Here is a 17,373-nt window from a genome sequence, read left to right as displayed (position 1 = left end):
TTTGGTAGAATTCACCAGTGAACTCCTCTGAGTGTGGACTTTCCTTTGCGTGATGTTTTTGCCTTACTAATTCAATCTCTTATGTGTTACAGGTCTATTTATATTTTCTATTTCTTCTCCAGTCACCTTTGGTAGTTTGTGTCTTTCTAGGAATTTGTCCATTCTTCTAGATTATCTAATTTCTTAGCATATAATTTTCTCTAGGATTTCCTTTGTAAGATTAGTAGTACTATCCTCTCTTTCATTTGATTTTAGCGATTTGAGCCTTGTCTCTTTTTTTTTCTTGATCAGTCTAGCTACAAGGTAGTATTTTTTTGTTGCTCTTTTTCAAGAACTGAGTTTGGTTTGTTGACTTCATTGTTTTTGTTTTCTTGATCTCATTTATATTCTAATCTTCATTATTTCCTTCCTTCTGCTTGCTTTTGGCTTGTCTTGGGGGAAAGCATCCAGTCTTTCCCATTGGGTATGATGTTAGCTGCAGGATTTTTGTAAATGTCCTGTCAATCAAAGAGGTTCTCTTTGAGTCCTATCTTCTTGAGTATTTCTATTGTGAAAGGGTGGTTTGCTCTTCTTTTTCTAGTTTGCTACAGTGGAAAGTTACGTTAATAATTTTAGCTCTTCTTTTTAAATATAGGAATTTATAGCCATCAGAGTGAGTTTCTATCTTAGAAAATTAGTAACGCATTCAAAATACGTTTGATTACCCAGGACTGCATTGCTCATTGTTGAGCAATTTTAAAATTCAAGACAAGTGTAAGGAAAGAATGTTATTCATAATTTCACCTCCCAGAGTTAACCTTTGTTAACAACTTCCTATGTTTCCTTAGAGATTTGTTTAAGGTAGAAGCTGGTTACATATTAAACAGCCCTTACTTTCTATGCATGCAGGATGCTATTTTGCTTCACAATCACCCGTTTCACTTGTCCATGCATTGTCTTAGCAGCATCTTCCCTTTTCCACATCTCCCTTCTCTCCCTTCTCTCCCTTCTCTTTGAGATAGTTGTTAATTGTTTTTCCTTTTCAATTCTGTTTTTTTTTTTTTTTTTGAGACAGAGTTTTGCTCTTGTTGCCCAGGCCGGAGTGCAATGGTGCAATCTCAGCTCACTGCAACCTCCACATCCCTCCCAGGTTCAAGTGATTTTCCTGCCTCAGTCTCCTGAGTAACTGGGATTACAGGCATGTGCCACCATGCCTGGCTCATTTTTATATTTTTAGTAGAGACAAGGTTTCACCATGTTGGCCAGGCTGGTCTCAAACTCCTAACCTCAGGTGATCCACCCGCCTTGGCCTCCCAAAGTGCTAGGATTACAGATGTGAGCCACTGCTCCTTGCGTTTCCTTTTAAATTATTTCCCACCGAATTGAACTCCCCAGGCTTGGGACCTGGTGCTGACCCTGGCTGGGGCCCTGGCAGTACCCTGGTGGGTGGCGTACCCTGGGTGGAGGCACGGGCCAGCCTGGGTGCAGCTCTGCCTCCGGGGCCTCTTACCTGTTTCTGGCTGGAGACAGATGCCTCCTTCTGGACTTCAGGCCCAGAGGTGACAGCTGAGGTCACCCAGATGAGTGGCATCAGGCCTGCGGGGGACCTGGCAGTGACTGGAGGCCTCGAGGGTCCCCTCCTGCCAGGATCCTCTTGACTCTGTGTTGTTCTCTTGGCTCACCCACCCCCATTCCCAACGCCAGGCGTGAACTTCAACCCGGAGCACTGCAGCCCCAACGGCACCGACCCCTACAAACCCAAGTGCCCCGAGAGTGACGTGACGCAGCAGAGGCCCGCCTTCCCCGAGTGGCTGACGGTCCTCCTGCTCTGCCTCTACCTGCTCTTCACCAACATCCTGCTGCTCAACCTCCTCATCGCCATGTTCAAGTGAGCGCCTGGGTGGGGCTAGCGTGCGGGCGGGTGGGTGGACGGCGTTCCTGGGCCACAGTGGCCAAGCTGTCTCCAGGGTCTTGTGGACAGTGTGGATGGCTGGTGCACAGAGGCGCCCCACTGATATCCTGGTGGAGCGTGCACAGCCACTCTCCGTGGTCACTGCTGCATCTGTTGAGCTGGCATGGGTCTGTCCCTATGGCTGCTGGGGACCTGCGGTGCTGTGGATGGATCCACGTAGGCCCTGCGCTCATGGCGCAGGTGTCTCCTGGAGGCAGCCTCCTCCCGCGGGGCAGGGATGTTGGTGTCGGCCTCGTTCCTTTTGCACAGGAGCATCAGTATCCATGAGCTCACTGCCCTACCTGGGGGCATGCCGGGGCCGCTGCTGCTCAGTGCTGTCCCCTCACCACTCCGAGGGTTCTGCCTGTGTCTCCCTGTGACTGAGCAAAAGGGCTCACTGCCCGATGTGCAGGAAGCCAATACTGTGACACCAGGTTTTTGAGAAAAGAAAAGCTTTTCTTCTGGGCCAATCCACAAGGAGACGGGGTGCAGTTCACGTCTGTCCCCCCGCGCTGGCTTTAATGCAGTGTTTCTATTAGGGAAGGTTTGGGGGTGGGTTCGTGGATTAGTAGGTGGCTGGTGGAAGAAAAGGGGGCTCTGGAAAGTTGTGTCTCCTCATGGGTCTCGTGTGCACATCTGGGCTGAGTTACCGGGACCCCGGGGTGGAAACTCGGGCTGTGGCGTCAGCAAGCTTGGGCCCTGCAGACTCCAACTGCCCACGTTGGTTCCAGCTGACCTCAGCCAGTTCTAAAAGCTCCTGCGAGCGAGTCTCAGCATCCCAGCAAGTGGTTTCTTTCCCTGTCTGCCATCTGTAAGTGTGAGCATTTCTGTTAGTTGCTGGGTTCTTTAGCTCTTTGGGGCCAGTTCCCCAGCCCTAGACGTGTTCCTGCTGTCCCCACCGTGTGCCTCGGAGGGCGCTGGCTCTGTGGCGCCTTCCCCTGAGCTCTGATCCATCTGTGGACGGCTCCGTGTCCGCCCTCCTGCGCCATTAGGGGCTTCTTCATCTGCCCGTCTTCACGTGCTTTGCTGGTTTTGTGGGTTTGCACACACGTGTCCACCTCCTCTGGGCCTGGTGTTTGTGGCATCTGTGGCAGGTTGAATAACAGCCCCAGGGATGTCCACACTCTAACCCTGTGGCTATGGGGCCTTATATGACAAAAGGGACTGGGAGGATGGGGTTAAGTGGAGGATCCTGAGATGGGAAATTATCCAGGGTTATCTGCACGGGCCCGACATCATCGCGAGGGGCCGTGGAAGACGGAGGCAGAGAAGGAATGTGACGATGGAAATGGGCATTGGGGGGAGGTGAGACCTCCGGCCCAGGAATGCTGGTAGCCTCTGGAAGGTAGGAAAGGCAAGGCATGGAGGCCCCTGACCGACGGGAGGAGCACAGCCTTGCTGAACCTTGGTTTTAGCCCTGTGAGGCTCCTGACCTCCAGGACTGCGAGAAGAGTCTGATTGCTTTAAGCTGCCAAGGCAGTGGCGGTTCACTACAGCAGCATCAGGAGACTCATGCAGTGGCTGTTCCTTCTCTTTGGAAATGTCTAGCATTTTCTTTAAATCCTTAGTGTCTTGAAGCATGCAGTTTTATCATAGAACTTTTGGAATATTATTTGCTATTGTTGCTTTTGAAACAAGAAGGACAAAATAGGTGGCTGTCCATCTGGCCCCTGGTGGACGTGGTCCTCTGGGATTGCGTCTCTGATCAGCCGCAGCAGCTGTGGGTCCCAGGCTTTGGGGGTTCCAGTTGGCTCTTGCAGGTTTTAAACTTAGAACAAATTAAATGCTGAGGACCTCACACCAGAGGCAGCATAAAAAAGAACTCCAGGGAACCAGGAGGCCACGCAGAATGAAAGCACAGGTGTTTAGGGTCTTGGTGGGCCCCTGGGTTGGCTTTGGGGGTTCCGTGGCCAATTCCTGGCCCTGACAGTGGAGCTGAGGAGCCCAGCATGGATGCGGAACCGTCATGGCCCACAGAAAGCCCAGTCTCCCCATGCTGCCCCCATAATTCAGAAAACCTCCTAGGCCCTCAGAGCCCTTCCCAACCTCTGCAGACAGGCCCTGTGCTATCCGGGACTCTGAAAATCCTTTTGTTCCTGGTTTTATTAGGAACCAACTGTTTCTCTTCTTGTTTCATTGGCTAAGCTTCTGAGGTTGCCACCTTTTGCTTTAACATGGGTTCTGAACGTTGAGAGAAACTGAGCATGGGCCAGGACTGTCATCTCAAGGCCAAGGGGCTGGTGGCAGGACACCGTTCCTGCAGCAAGTATGGCACCCACACTGCCAGCTCCCGTTGTGGAGGGCTCTGTGCCTGTCACCCTGAGACACACCCAGGAGGCCCCTGCAGCCCTGCCCCTTCCACATGCACTTCTGGGGGGTCTGGCTCTGGTGCTTGTCAGAATCTGCAGATCAACTCTTAGAGTTCAATGCCAGACAGTGTCTGTCTCCTGATAAACATCCACTTTGTGTTATTCACCAGTGAGGCTTATAAAATCGAAAGTCTGTGTGCTTCTCCTGTTTTTTGCCTTGGTTCCCAGGAAGCCTGGAATTGTGAGGTCTGTGGGCTGAGTTCTGTGCCTGGAGCTGGCCTCCTGTGTGGCGTGGCTCTACTCTCGGTGGTATCAGAGTGGGCACACGGTGTGGCTCTGCTCTCTGTGGCATCACAGTGGGTACGCGGGCGGTGAGAGGGGTCTGTTCCAGGTAAACACCCTGACCTCGAGGTGTCGCTCTCTCCTCCCTGATAGCTACACCTTCCAGCAGGTGCAGGAGCACACGGACCAGATCTGGAAGTTCCAGCGCCACGACCTGATCGAGGAGTACCACAGCCGCCCTGCCGCACCGCCCCCCTTCATCCTCCTCAGCCACCTGCAGCTCTTCATCAAGAGGGTGATCCTGAAGACTCCGGCCAAGAGGCACAAGCAGCTCAGTACGTCAGTCTCAGTGCCTCTCCTGAATCTCCTGGCCGCCTGGGTGCAGAGGGGGTGGAGATGGCGTGGCAGCTCTGCCCAGAACCCTGGACGCTCGGCAGGCCTGCAGGCCACTCAGGCTGCTCCCCTTCTGCTGGCCTTGAGCAAGTGGTGGGGACCGAGCCCAGAGGCTCCCCCGGGGCAGGTGTGCAGAGGGCTCTTCCTGCCACTCAGGACCAACCACCGGGTGGGTCAGGGCTTCAGGGCCCACTGTCCTGAGGATTCCAGATCCCCAGGTCTGTCCTCCCACCCTGACAGAGAACAAACTGGAGAAGAACGAGGAGGCGGCCCTGCTATCCTGGGAGATCTACCTGAAGGAGAACTACCTGCAGAATCAGCAGTTCCAGCAAAAGCAGCGGCCCGAGCAGAAGATCGAGGACATCAGCAATAAGTACGGGGGCTCGGGCGGGCCTGGGGGCGGGGAGCCTCTAGGGGACCTCCTGCAGGTCCACAGGCACCGTGAGTACATGTTCCACGTGGCGAGGCCCAGCAATGCCTCACCGGCGAGGGAACACTGTACCCCGTGGCCCCTGCAATGTTGCAGGCATCTGGGCCTGTGCCCGCAGCTGACCCAGGGCCCTCTGGGGTCCTTAGGAAGGCTGGGCCCCACAGGGCACTGGGTCAGAGGCTGGGAGGGAAGCCTCGGCGGCTGGAGGAGGGGCAGGTTGGCCCATAGGAGCTGGCTTGGAGGCCTGGGGGGATGTGCACATGGGGTCCAGGCTGGTTTGGGGATGGTTTGCTCTGTGAGCTTGTTGGTGCACAGCCTTACTGTAGCTTCTGCAGGGCCTCGGCAGCCCAGCCCTTGAGGTCAGCCACGCTCAGCACCATCCTCCCTCTCGGCTCCTCCCACTTTGCTTCTTTGCAGGGTGCGAGGTCAGTGTTGGGGGAAAATCTTTCTGCTTCCTTCTCTCCACTGCCAGCCCTTTGGCCCTGCGAAGTGTCAGCAGGGCCTAACGGCCCAGCAGTGGGCAGCAGGAAGGGCTGTTCCCAGTGTCCTGCTCTCAGTGTGCGTCTCACCATGGCATGAGAGGAGGAAGGGGAATATGGACACAGTGCCACCTAGTTATGGCAGTATGGAGGTTCCTGTAGTCACAAACGGGCATACCTGGAACTGGCAGGGATGCCCAAGACTGTGGGCTCTGGACAGACCAGGCCAAGTGCCCTCCACCTTAGAGACAGGTATGTACTCCTGCCTTTCCATACCTCCCTAGCCTTGTCTGTAAGATGGAGACACGATAGTCCCTGTTGACACCTTGGAGTTGTTTCCAGAATACAGTGGGGTCCTGACTGTAAAGAAATGAGCACATATGCTTGAACCATAGCCAGGGCTCTGCTAACGTGGCCTGGTGCTTTTATCATCACTCTTACTTACGAGTAGTGGTGGTGGTGGTGGCGATGGTGATGATGGTGGCTGTGATGGTGATGGTGGTGGTGGTGGGGTGATGGTGGTGATGGTAGTAGTTGTGCTGGTGATGGTGGTGATGGTAGTGGTATGGTGAGGGTGATGATGGTGATGGTGGTAGGGATGATGCTGGTGATGGTGGTATTGATGGTGGTGGTTGTATTAGTCTGTTTTCATGCTGATAAAGACATGCCTGAGACTGGGAAGAAAAAGAGATTTAATGGACTCAGTTCCACATGGCTGGGGAGGCCTCACAATCATGATAGAAGGCAAGGAGGAGCAAGTCACGTCTTACATGGATGGTGGCAGACAAAGAGACAGAACTTGTGCAGGGGAACTCCTCTTTATAAAACCACTAGATCTCATGAGACTTATTCACTATATGAGAACCGCATGAGAAAGACCTGCCCCATGATTCAATTACCTCCCAATGGGTCCTTCCCACAATACATGGGAATTGTGGGAGATACAATTCAAGATGAGATTTGAGTGGGGACATAGCCCAACCATATCATTCTGCTCCTGCCGCCTCCCAAATCTCATGTCCTCACATTTCAAAACCAATCATACCTTCCCAACAGTTCCCCAAAGCCTTAACTTGTTTCAGCATTAACCCAAAAGTCCACAGTCCAAAGTCTCATCTGAGACAAGGCAAGTCCCTTCCACCTATGAGCCTGTAAAATCAAAAGCAGGCTATTTACTTCCTAAATACAGTGGGGGTACAGGCATTGGGTAAATATGTCCATTCCAAATGGGAGAAATTGGCCAAAACAAAGGGGCTACAGGGCCCATGAAAGTCTAAAATCCAGTGGGGCAGTCAGATCTTACAGCTCTATGATGATCTCTTTTGACTCCATGTCTCACATTGAAGTCACGCTGATGCAAGAGCTAGGCTCCCATCTTGAGCAGCTCCACCTTTGTGGCTTTGCGGGGCACAACCTCCCTCCAAGCTGCTTTCATGGGCTGGCATTCAGTACCTGTGGCTTTTCCACGTGCACGGTGCAAGCTGCTGGTGGAGCTACCATTCTGGGGTCTGAAGGACAGTGGCCCTCTTCTCACAGCTCCACTAGGCAGTGCCCCAGTAGGGACTCTGTGTGGGGGCTCTGACCCCACGTTTCCCTTCCGCACTGCCCTAGCAGAGGTTCTTCATGAGGGCCCCGCCTCTGTAGCAAACTCCTGCCTGGACACCCAGGCATTTCCATACATCCTCTGAAATCTAGGTGGAGGTTCCCAAACCTCAATTCTTGACTTCTGTGTACCTGCAGGCTCAATACCACATGGAAGCTGCCAAGGCTTGGGGCTTGCACCCTCTGAAGCAACAGCCCAAGCTGTACCTTGGCCCCTTTTAGTCACAGCTGGAGTGGCTGGGATGCAGGGCACCAAGTCCCTAAACTGCACACAGCATGGGGACCCTGGGCCCGGCCCATGGGTCTTCCCTTAGCCTCTGGGCCTGTGATTGGAGGGGCTGCTGTGAAGACCTCTGACATGCCCTGGAGACATTTTCCCCATTGTCTTGGGGACTAACATTTGGCTCCTTGTTATTTGTGCAAATTTCTGCAGCTGGCTTGAATTTCTTCTCAGAAGATGGGATTTTCTATCCTGTTGTCAGGCTGCAAATTTTACAAACTTTTATGCTCAGCTTCCCTTATAAAATTGAATGCCTTTAATAGCACCCAAGTCACCTCTTGAATACTTTGCCACTTAGAAATTTATTCTGCCAGATACCCTAAATCATCTCTTTCTCAAGTTCAAACTTCCACAAATCTCTAAGGTGGAGGCAAAATGCCACCAGTCTCTTTGCTAAAACATAGCAAGAGTCACCTCTGCTCCAGTTCCCAACAAGTTCCTCATCTCCATCTGAGACCACCTCAGCCTGGACCTTATTGTTCATGTTACAATCAGCTTTTTGGTCAAAGTCATTCAAGAAGTCTCTAGGAAGTTCCAAACTTTCCCACATGTTCCTGTCTTCTGAGCCCTCCAAACTGTTCCAACCTCTGCCTGGTACCTAGTTCCAAAGTTGCTTCCACATTTTCAGGTATCTTTTCAGCGGCGCCCCACTCTGCTGGTACCAATTTACTGTATTAATCCATTTTCACACTGCTGATAAAAACATACCTGAGACTGGGAAGAAAAAGAGGTTTAATGGATTCACAGTTCCACATGGCTGGGGAGGTCTCACAATCATGGCAGAGGGCAAGGAGGAGCAAGTCACATCTTACGTGGATGGCGGCAGGCAGAGAGAGAACTTGTGCAGGAGAACTCCTCTTTATAAAACCATCAGATCTCATGAGATATATTCACTACCACGAGAACAGCACAAGAAAGACCCACCCCTAAGGTTCAGTTACCTCCCACTGGGTCCCTCCCATGACACATGGGAATTGTGAGAGTTACAATTCAAGGTGAGATTTGGGTGGGGACGCAGCCAAATTATATCAGTAGTGGTGATGGTGAGGATGGTGATGATGGTAATAGTGATGGTGATGGTAGTGGTTGTGCTGGTAGTAGTGATGGTGGTGGTGGTAGTGGTAACGGTGATGATGATGGTGATGGTGGTGGTGGTGGTGATGGTGGTGGTGGTGGTGATGATGGTGATTGTGGTAATGGTGGTGATGGTCATGGCGGTAATGGTGATGGTGATGATGGTGGGTAATGGTGATGGTGGTGGTGGCAGCGGTAATGGTGGTGATGATGATGGTAGTGGTGATGGTGATTAGGATGGTTGTGATGGTAATGGTGGTGATGGTGATGGTGGTGGTAGTGATGGTCGTGGTGGTGGTGGGTGATGGCGATGGTGGTGATGATGGTGATGGTATTGGTTGTGCTGGTGCTGTTGGTGGTGGTGGTGGTAGTGGTGATGGTGTTGATGGTAGTGGTGATGTTGGTGGTGATGGTGATGGTAGTGATGGTAGTGGTTGTGCTGGTAATGGTGGTGGTGGTGGTAGTGGTGATGTTAGTGATGATGTTAGTAATGGTGGTGGTGGTGGTAGTGGTGATGTTAGTGATGTTGGTGATGTGGTGGTGATTGTGATGGTGGTGGTAGTGGTGATGGTGGTAGTGATGGTGATGTGACAATGGTGATTTTGATGGTTGTAATGGAAATGGTGGTGATGGTGGTGGTGATGGTGGTGATGATGGCAGTGGTGGTGTTGGTGGTGATGGTGCTTCTGATGGTGGTAATGGTGGTGGCAGTGATGGTAGTGGTGGTGGTAATGGTGGTGGTGGTAATGATGGTAGTGGTGGTGCTGGTGGTGGTGGTGATGGTGGATGTGGTGATGATGGTAATGTTGATGATGGTGATTGTGATGGCAGTGGTAATGATGATGGTGACAATGCGAGGACCTTAATGAACTAGCTGATGTCAAAGCCCCTTCTAGCTCCCATTCTGAGTGAACTAGATACAGGTGCCCTCTTTGCTTGAGTCTGGGCACGATGACTTGCAGTTGAGCCCTTGGCATGCTCTTTGCCTGGAACAGTCTTCTCCCAGAGAGAGTCAGGACTTGCTGTCTCTCTCTATTCAGGCCTCACTTCATTGGAGGGCCTTTCCTGCCCTCCACCCACCCTGTCCCCATGCCTTGTCTTTCTGGAATCTGGTGGGTTTGTGGGTTGGGTCATGTCTACCAGCCAGGCTCCATGTGAGAGTAGGGACAGAGTCCCACACGTTCCCCATAGTATCGTGGGATGTAGAGCAGGCCCAGTGCCTAGAAGGCACTCAGCAAATCCTATGCAGTTCTGGAACTGCTGCTAGTTCCTGGCCTGGCAGGGTTGCAGGAGGCTGGGGTCGCTGGTCTCCAGGCCTGCTCAGCCTGACGTTTGGCTCTGATGGTCCACTTACAGAGGAGAGATCTGGGGCCATGCAGTGCCCTGAGAACCTTCTCTTACTTGCTCTGGCCAAGCACAGCTTTGATGGATGGCCTCGTCTGGGACATCTGACTTTGAGCAGTGGCCATGCCCAGGGCCCAGATGCTGGGGGAAGGTGCTTGGGAGAGGCGGCCTCCGCATGTCAGGATGAAGCTGAAAGGCCACAGCTCTGCTGATGACCAACATAGTCAGGGCTGGAATACAATGGCTGGCGTGTGTTAAGGGCTCCCTGAGGACCACGCCCTTCACCTGCATCATCTCACTCAACCCTTTTGCACAGGGAGGTATTTTTCCTTCCACTTTTACCCACGAGGAAGTGGAGGCCCAGGAAAGTGAGAGAGGTGGCTCAGCGTCCACCACTGGCCAGCGGTGTGGCCTGGAATGCAGGCCCCAGCAATTTTGCAGCCTCCTGCCTTAAGGGAGTGAGCTGGGCCCCAAATGAATCAGTCCCAGGCTGGGTATGGTGGCTCACGCCTGTAATCCCAGTACTTTGGGAGGCTGAAGTGGGTGGATCATGAGGTCAGGAGATCGAGACCATCCTGGTTACCATGGTGAAACCCCATCTCTACTAAAAATACAAAAATTAGCCAGGTGTGGTGGTGTGCGCTTGTAATCCCAGCTACTTGGGAGGCTGAGGCAGGAGAACCGCTTGAACCCAGGAGGCAGAGGTTGCAGTGAGCCGGGATCGTGCTGCTGCACTCCGGCCTGGGCAACAGAGCAAGACTCCACCTCAAAAAACAATTTAGTCCCAAATGCTGCTCAGCTCCTGCCCTATCCCAGACGTCTTAAAGCTCAGAGTCGGTCTGCTGCCTATTCCCAGCCTGGGTGCTCAGTGGAAGTTGGGTGCCTCCAGTTATTTTCTGAGGTTGAAAAAACTTAACTAAAATATAAATTTTCAGGCCAGGTGCAGTGGCTCATGCTTGTAATCCCAACACTTTGGGAGGCTGAGGTGGGAGGATTGCTTGAGCCCAGGAGTTCAAGACCAACCTAGGCAACATAGTGAGACCCCCGTCTCTACAAAAAATAAAAATAACAGTTATCCAGGCATGGTGGCTCATGCCTGTGATCCCAGCTACTAAGGAGGCCATGGTGGGGGGATTTCTTGAGGCCAAAAGTTTGAGACAAGCCTGGGCAACATAGTGAGACCCCATCTCTACAAAAAAAAAAAAAGAGTAGCCTGGTGCGGTGGCGTACTTGGGGTCACAGAGTCCCAGCTGCTCAGGAGGCTGAGGCCAGGGGTTCAAGGCTGCCGGGGTGATAGGGCGAGACCCTGACTCTAATGCGTATTTGTGTGTGAACGGAAGTTTTCCCAAGATGAGCCTGCAGAACGTATTTCCGCTGGGCCGCTGGCTGGTGTGCTCACCTGTCACTCCCATTGGTCAGCAGCTCTGGCTCATCCACAGAGGGGCCTGGGACAGAAGCTGATGTGCTTCAATCGACCTGATCTTGCAGAACACGGGCTCCAGGGAAAGTGAGGAAAGAGCTCGGCCCTCACCAAGGGCCCTAACCTGGTCACTGACCCTCCGTGGGTCCAGTGAGGAAGCTGGGGACCCAGGAGGCGAATGAGCTTGGGGTGCCATAACCTTGCAGCACTGAGGTGAGCTGAGTTCACCAAAGCTCCTCGCCACAGAGCAGGGCTGGAGCCTTGGGGGTCAAGGACAAGCTCTGTCTGCAAATCTAGACAGTTTCTGCATCTCACGGTGGTGGAATCACGCGGGTCCGAGAAGGCGCCAGTAACCACCCTCGCATGTTTGCAAGGCTGTCTGGGAAAACACAGCAGGTGCAGTTAAGCGGCTTTTGTGGGATTAAGCAAAATGCAGTGTGGGTGAAAGGAGACTCCCAGGCCCGGCGCGAAATCATTTTCTTCCCTTTCCCTAGATAACTGTTTAAAGTGGGACATATCCCCAGAAAATTTCTGTGTTACTAAAATAGTTGCTCAATATATTATAAGAATATCACTTGCAGTGGGCGCAAGGAAGTGAGGGAGCCCAGGGGACAGTGGATGAGAGCTGGAGACTCGTGTTTGGCCGCAGACTTATTTTAACCATAAACACAGCAGGCCACGGCTGGGTGAAGCAAAATAAGACAGAAACGAAATATTTCCAGAGTAATAGTGCCACTCCACAACCCCACAAAATAAGACAGAAAGCAAACATTCCCCAGCAACAGCACCACACCACATCCCCACAAAATACGACAGAAACCAAATACTCCCAGAAAAACAGCGCTGCTCCACAATCCCCGCAAAATACGACAGAAACCAAACATCCCCAGAACAGCAGCGCCTCTCCACATCACCCCCACAACAAATCAACCTCTGCTGTGCCCAGAGGAAGTTTCATTGTGACCTGTCACCTGGCCCTCCCTCAGTTCGCTCACCTGCCCCCTCTCCTGGGACGGACAGGCTGCCAGAGCTTGCCGTGTGAGCCTCTGCTGTCCGTCTGCTGAGACGTCTTTCCCTTTGGGGCCCTGGGCAGTTTGGTTCTATGGGAGAAATGCATGTTAGAAATAGTTTCATATGAAGAGAAAGTGAAGACTGATGCAGGGCCGTCTGCAGTGCGGTGTGGTGTTCCCGGGGCCCCAAGGCCTGGTGTGCATCCAGCTCAGCTGCTTCCTCTTTCAGGGTTGACGCCATGGTGGACCTGCTGGACCTGGACCCGCTGAAGAGGTCGGGCTCCATGGAGCAGAGGTTGGCCTCCCTGGAGGAGCAGGTGGGTCCGAGGTCCAGGCCTCCGTTCAGGAGGTGCCACTGTTGGGCCTGGTGGGCGGCTCTGCCATGTGATGGCACCGAGTAGGGCTCTGAGAAGCGATGGTGAGGAGGAGGCCAGAACGTCAGGGCAGCCGTTCCCAGCTGGCAGAGGCGCCCTGTGTGTCCTCCAGAAAAGCCTGCCCGAGCGTTTCTGTGACCGAGCTGCTCCTGTGTGCCCTGCGGCCTCTGTGGCCAGGCTGTGCTCCTGGCTGCTCCCAGGAAACAGAGTGTTTGTCCCTCCCAGCCTCTGAGCCCTGGAGAGGCCATGAGACCGAGGTGGGGAGGACTTAGAGATGGCCTGTGAGGGTCTGCCCGCCCACCCCATCAGCGTCCACCAGCTGGGCCGGGCCGTGCTTTCCAACGACAGCCCCTGAGGCCACGGCAGCCTCTGTGGTCAGCGCTGAGCCCTGTGGATGGCTCAGCCACCCAGTGCTGCTGCTCCCAGCTGGGCCCTGTGCTCCTGGGGCATCCACCATCCACCAGTCCTGCCTGCTGCACCCAGAGGTCTGCCCAGGCCACCCTCTCCCCCAGTCTAGGCCTTGCTGGGACCCCTGACAGGGTGCCCAGCTCTGAGCCACATGGGTGAGATACATCCTGCTGTCCCCTGTGGGGGCTGCATCGGCCTCTGGGGAGGCTCCTCCTGGGAGGTGCAGGAACCCTGGAAACCTCTGGCTTTGGCAGCCCGTGACCTCTCCCTGTGGTGGAGAACCACCTGACTGCAGCTTCATGCTGGCTCCGTCCTCTGACTTGTCCAGTCCAGTGACAGTCCCACTGTTGTATCTCTTGGGCAGGCTGCATCGTCAGATGTGTCACTCAGCAGCCCCCAAGGGAAGCAGGGTGGGCCCGGGGCAGCATCCTGGCTGGCTTGGTGGCTGCCTGGGGAGGAGGTGGTGTCTCACTGTCAAAGTGTGCGGGGGCTGAGTGACAGGGGTGGGGCTCCTGGCTGGGGGAGTGAGGTCTCGGTGGGCAGTGGGGTGTGTACCATACGTGTGGGTGGTAGGTGCTCACTGTGTCTCGGGCTGTGCCTTCCAGGTGGCCCAGACGGCCCGAGCCCTGCACTGGATTGTGAAGACACTGCGGGCCAGCGGCTTCGGCTCGGAGGTGGACGTCCCCACTCTGGGTGAGTGGGTGGCCAGGCCAGCAGCTGGTCTTCACCCGCCTGTGTTCTTTTGGGTCTGGGGTCAGTGGGAGGAGAGGCAGCTGGCGGGGCTGTGGCCCATTCCCAGGCCTGGCAGGGCCAGCGCCCTCAGGAACTCAGCCCACCCACCAATGCCGGTGCCGAGGCCCCGCCCGATCCCTGACCTGACCAGGTTCCTGGATGTCCACGGGGAGGCCTGGCCTGCCGTGCCCTGAGCTCCCCACATACCCCGCTGCGGAGTCAGGGGTGCGAGCCGGGCAGCTGCAGACTGTGTCTGAACCTGGTCAGGTGGGCTGAGTGACGAGAAGCAAAGTCTGTTTTCCTAAATTCGCAGCTGGCTATGAAATGGACATAAGTAGCCTTCCTTGGGCCACTGAGTTTTGCTGGCCCCCAAAGAGCACATTTCTCTCGGTAACTGCGCTGTGAGTTCAGCTCAGCTCATTACTGAGGTCCCTGATTGCCACCGCACAAAGGGGAGGTGCCAGCAGGGATGCCGCCCTGACCCCTGATGGCCATCCTCCCTGGGGGCCCTGCTCACTTCAGGGCTGGTGTTCGACCTGCATGGCCATTTGGGCTTGGGGAGGTGGTGGAGCCCAGATGTTTTGGTGGAAGGACCACAGAGGAAGTCCCTGTCCTGCGGGTGGGCACCTGAGCCTGGGCTTGCCTTACATCACAGCTTCCTGACTGTCCTCAGCCTCCCAGAAGGCCATGGAGGAGCCAGATACTGAGCTAGGAGGCAGGAAGAAGACGGAAGAGCCAGGCGACAGCTACCACGTGAATGCCCGGCACCTCCTCTATCCCAACTGCCCCATCACGCGCTTCCCCGTGCCCAACGAGAAGGTGCCCTGGGAGGTGAGCGCCTGCCTGAGCCCAACCAGGCAGAGTGGCCGGGCCCCTGGGGAGGCAAGGGCAGCCCTGTCTCCATCGATCTGATGTTAATCCTGGTTTCCGGCGACTGCAGCCACAGGGGGATCTGTACGTCTGGCAGCCCCTGTTTGACATTTAAGGAAACTGAGGCACAGAGGAGTCAAATCACAGGGGCCCCACAGCTCGAGGTGGTGGAGGGGCCTCGGGGGGCACACTGACCCCCACAGAGTTCGAGGCTCAGGCTCCTCCCATGATCATCCTGGGGCCCGGCGCCACTGGCCCCATTCCCCCAGGTCATGCCTGGTCCTAGACCCCACCCATCCCTGTGAATGGCTCTGGCCCCTTTCCAGATGCCAGGTATGGAAGAGAGACAGAGACACAGAGACAGCGAGATGGCTAATGGCCCTGCGGAGACCCCCGCCCTCCTGGTGCAGGGCTTCTGTCTGGCCCATCCAGAACATTCCAGGCTGCTGCTTTCGCTGCTTCTGTCCACCACACAGAATCCTCCTTGCCTCCAGGGTCCAGCTTAGACCCCTGCCTCACTCTGGGAAGACCCCCAAGGCCTCCAGTCATGGCTGCCTGCCCTTCAGCTGGCCCCAGGGTGGGGGTCCCTGAGCCCAGCCCCCGGCTCTGCCCGGCTTGGAGCTTCTGCCCTGCATGTTGGGATGTTGGGGTTGGGTTCAGACCCAGTGTAGCAGCCCTTTTACCCTGGTGCCTGGGCCCAGCTTTGCAGTGGGGGTAAAAATCTAGGGGAAAATTCCCTGTTTTGCAACAGACGGAGTTCCTGATCTATGACCCGCCCTTTTACACGGCAGAAAGGAAGGACGCGGCCGCCATGGACCCCGTGGGAGAGTGAGTGTGAGCTGCTGTCCGTGCTCCCAGCTGGCCCCAAACCCAGGACCTCCCAGGGGCTCCCTCGAGTATCCCAGTCAGGGCTCAGCCTGGGGAGGCCCTGTGAGCAGGAGGGGTCCATGGGGGCCTGAAGGGGCCCAGCTCCTACTGTCATATACACTCAGCCTACAGCCACTCGGCTGGGCCCTTGGTGGGGGGTGAACCCTGCCTGTCTGCTCTGTCCCACCTGCAACACGGGGACACAGACACGCCTTCTCCTCTGCTCCCAGCACCCTGGAGCCGCTGTCCACGATCCAGTACAACATGGTGGACGGCCTGAGGGACCGCCGGAGCTTCCACGGGCCGTACGCAGTCCAGGCCGGGTTGCCCCTGTGAGTGTGCCCCCCACAGGCCCTGCCCTGTCAGCCTTTGGAGTTTGCCTGGGGGGCAGGTTTCCTCTCTGGGCAAAGGAGGCATTTTTCTCATAAAACAAACCAAAAAGGCATGTGAGCCACAGAAAGGAAGAAAACATCAACTCACGGCATCACTGCAGCTCCTGGGATAGGGCATGGGATGGTGGGACTTGTCCCCTGGCCTCCGGCAGGCCCTGCCCCACAGTCCCTGCCGTAACCTGGGGACTGCTGTGCTGTGAGAGGCAACATCTTGGAGGATGGGCGGCGGGGACAGCTGTGCTGGGAGAGGGTGACTCCTCGGAGGATGGGCAGGAGGGGACGGCTGTTCTGGGAGAGGGTGACTCCTCGGAGGATGGGCGGGGGGGATGGCTGTGCTGGGAGAGGGCGACACCTTGGAGGATGGGCAGGAGGGGACGGCTGTGCTGGGAGAGGGCGACACCTTGGAGGATGGGCGGGGGGATGGCTGTGCTGGGAGAGGGCGACACCTTGGAGGATGGGCGGCGGGGACGGCTGTGCTGGGAGAGGGTGACTCCTCGGAGGATGGGCGGGGGGGATGGCTGTGCTGGGAGAGGGGGACACCTTGGAGGATGGGCAGGCGGGGACGGCTGTGCTGGGAGAGGGTGACTCCTCGGAGGATGGGCGGGGGGGATGGCTGTGCTGGGAGAGGGGGACACCTTGGAGGATGGGCAGGGGCTGTGCAGCAGGGAGGGGACACGGGAATGGGTACTGGCAGGCTCACCTGGCCGGGAAGTTGGACTCGCCTGGTGTCATGTTCCCCACAGGATTGGCGCTGCACCCATCACACAGGTGAGGAAACCCAAAGTAGTGTCAGGTGACCCTGAAGTGCCTACAAGTGCCCTGGAGGGAAGGAGCCTGGGGCTCTTGGACCCTGCCATGAGGAGTAGGTGGAGGAGGGGCCACCAGAACCTGGGGTTGGGGGGTTGCCAGGATGTGGGGCATGAACCATGGAGCAGAGGAGCCAAGGGGTCTGAAGGACCGGGGGACTGCATGGCAGGCCTTTGCGGAATGCTCTGGAACAGGGTGTGCGCTCCTCTGCCCGGAGCTGGAGGTCGAGTAAGGAGGTGGTAGAAGGCTATGGGGCCTGAGAGCAGAGGTCCTGGCCAGGTGGCTGCAGCTGCAGGTGGCCTGCTCTGGTGTTGGGGGTGTGCGGGATGGGCAAGGGTGGGTATTTAGGGAGGTGCATCTGGTGGCTGTG

General features: G+C 55.6%; 2 protein-coding genes and 1 long non-coding RNA gene across 6 annotated transcripts in view; 1 reads left to right on the top strand and 2 right to left on the bottom strand.

The window, feature by feature from the left end:
- The window catches only part of CFAP410 (cilia and flagella associated protein 410), a 413,721-nt gene that overhangs the window by 68,195 nt on the left and 328,153 nt on the right, over positions 1-17,373 (bottom strand). The window lies entirely within an intron of this gene.
- Positions 1-17,373, top strand: part of TRPM2 (transient receptor potential cation channel subfamily M member 2) — a 165,266-nt gene that overhangs the window by 133,881 nt on the left and 14,012 nt on the right. For 3 of the 4 annotated variants that reach the window (XM_050784399.1, XM_050784398.1, XM_050784401.1), the window contains 8 exons: positions 1,684-1,867; positions 4,675-4,856; positions 5,155-5,287; positions 12,783-12,870; positions 13,941-14,028; positions 14,741-14,898; positions 15,689-15,765; positions 16,035-16,136. In XM_050784399.1, coding sequence (XP_050640356.1) covers positions 1,684-1,867; positions 4,675-4,856; positions 5,155-5,287; positions 12,783-12,870; positions 13,941-14,028; positions 14,741-14,898; positions 15,689-15,765; positions 16,035-16,136 — 1,012 coding nt within the window. Of the gene's footprint in view, positions 1-1,683; positions 1,868-4,674; positions 4,857-5,154; positions 5,288-12,782; positions 12,871-13,940; positions 14,029-14,722; positions 14,899-15,688; positions 15,766-16,034; positions 16,137-17,373 lie in introns of those variants that run through there. The other variant, XM_050784402.1, reaches the window with a different exon arrangement.
- LOC126950679 (uncharacterized) lies at positions 2,366-14,633 on the bottom strand. The gene is made up of 3 exons (XR_007724258.1): positions 14,216-14,633; positions 12,539-12,643; positions 2,366-2,739 (listed from the first exon to the last, which is right to left on the bottom strand). It is a non-coding gene; the product is annotated as an uncharacterized LOC126950679 (long non-coding RNA).

This window comes from Macaca thibetana, chromosome 3 (assembly GCF_024542745.1).
Source record: "Macaca thibetana thibetana isolate TM-01 chromosome 3, ASM2454274v1, whole genome shotgun sequence".
In the NCBI taxonomy this organism is placed as follows: Eukaryota; Metazoa; Chordata; class Mammalia; order Primates; family Cercopithecidae; genus Macaca; species Macaca thibetana.
This window is presented reverse-complemented; position numbering and strand designations above follow the sequence as displayed.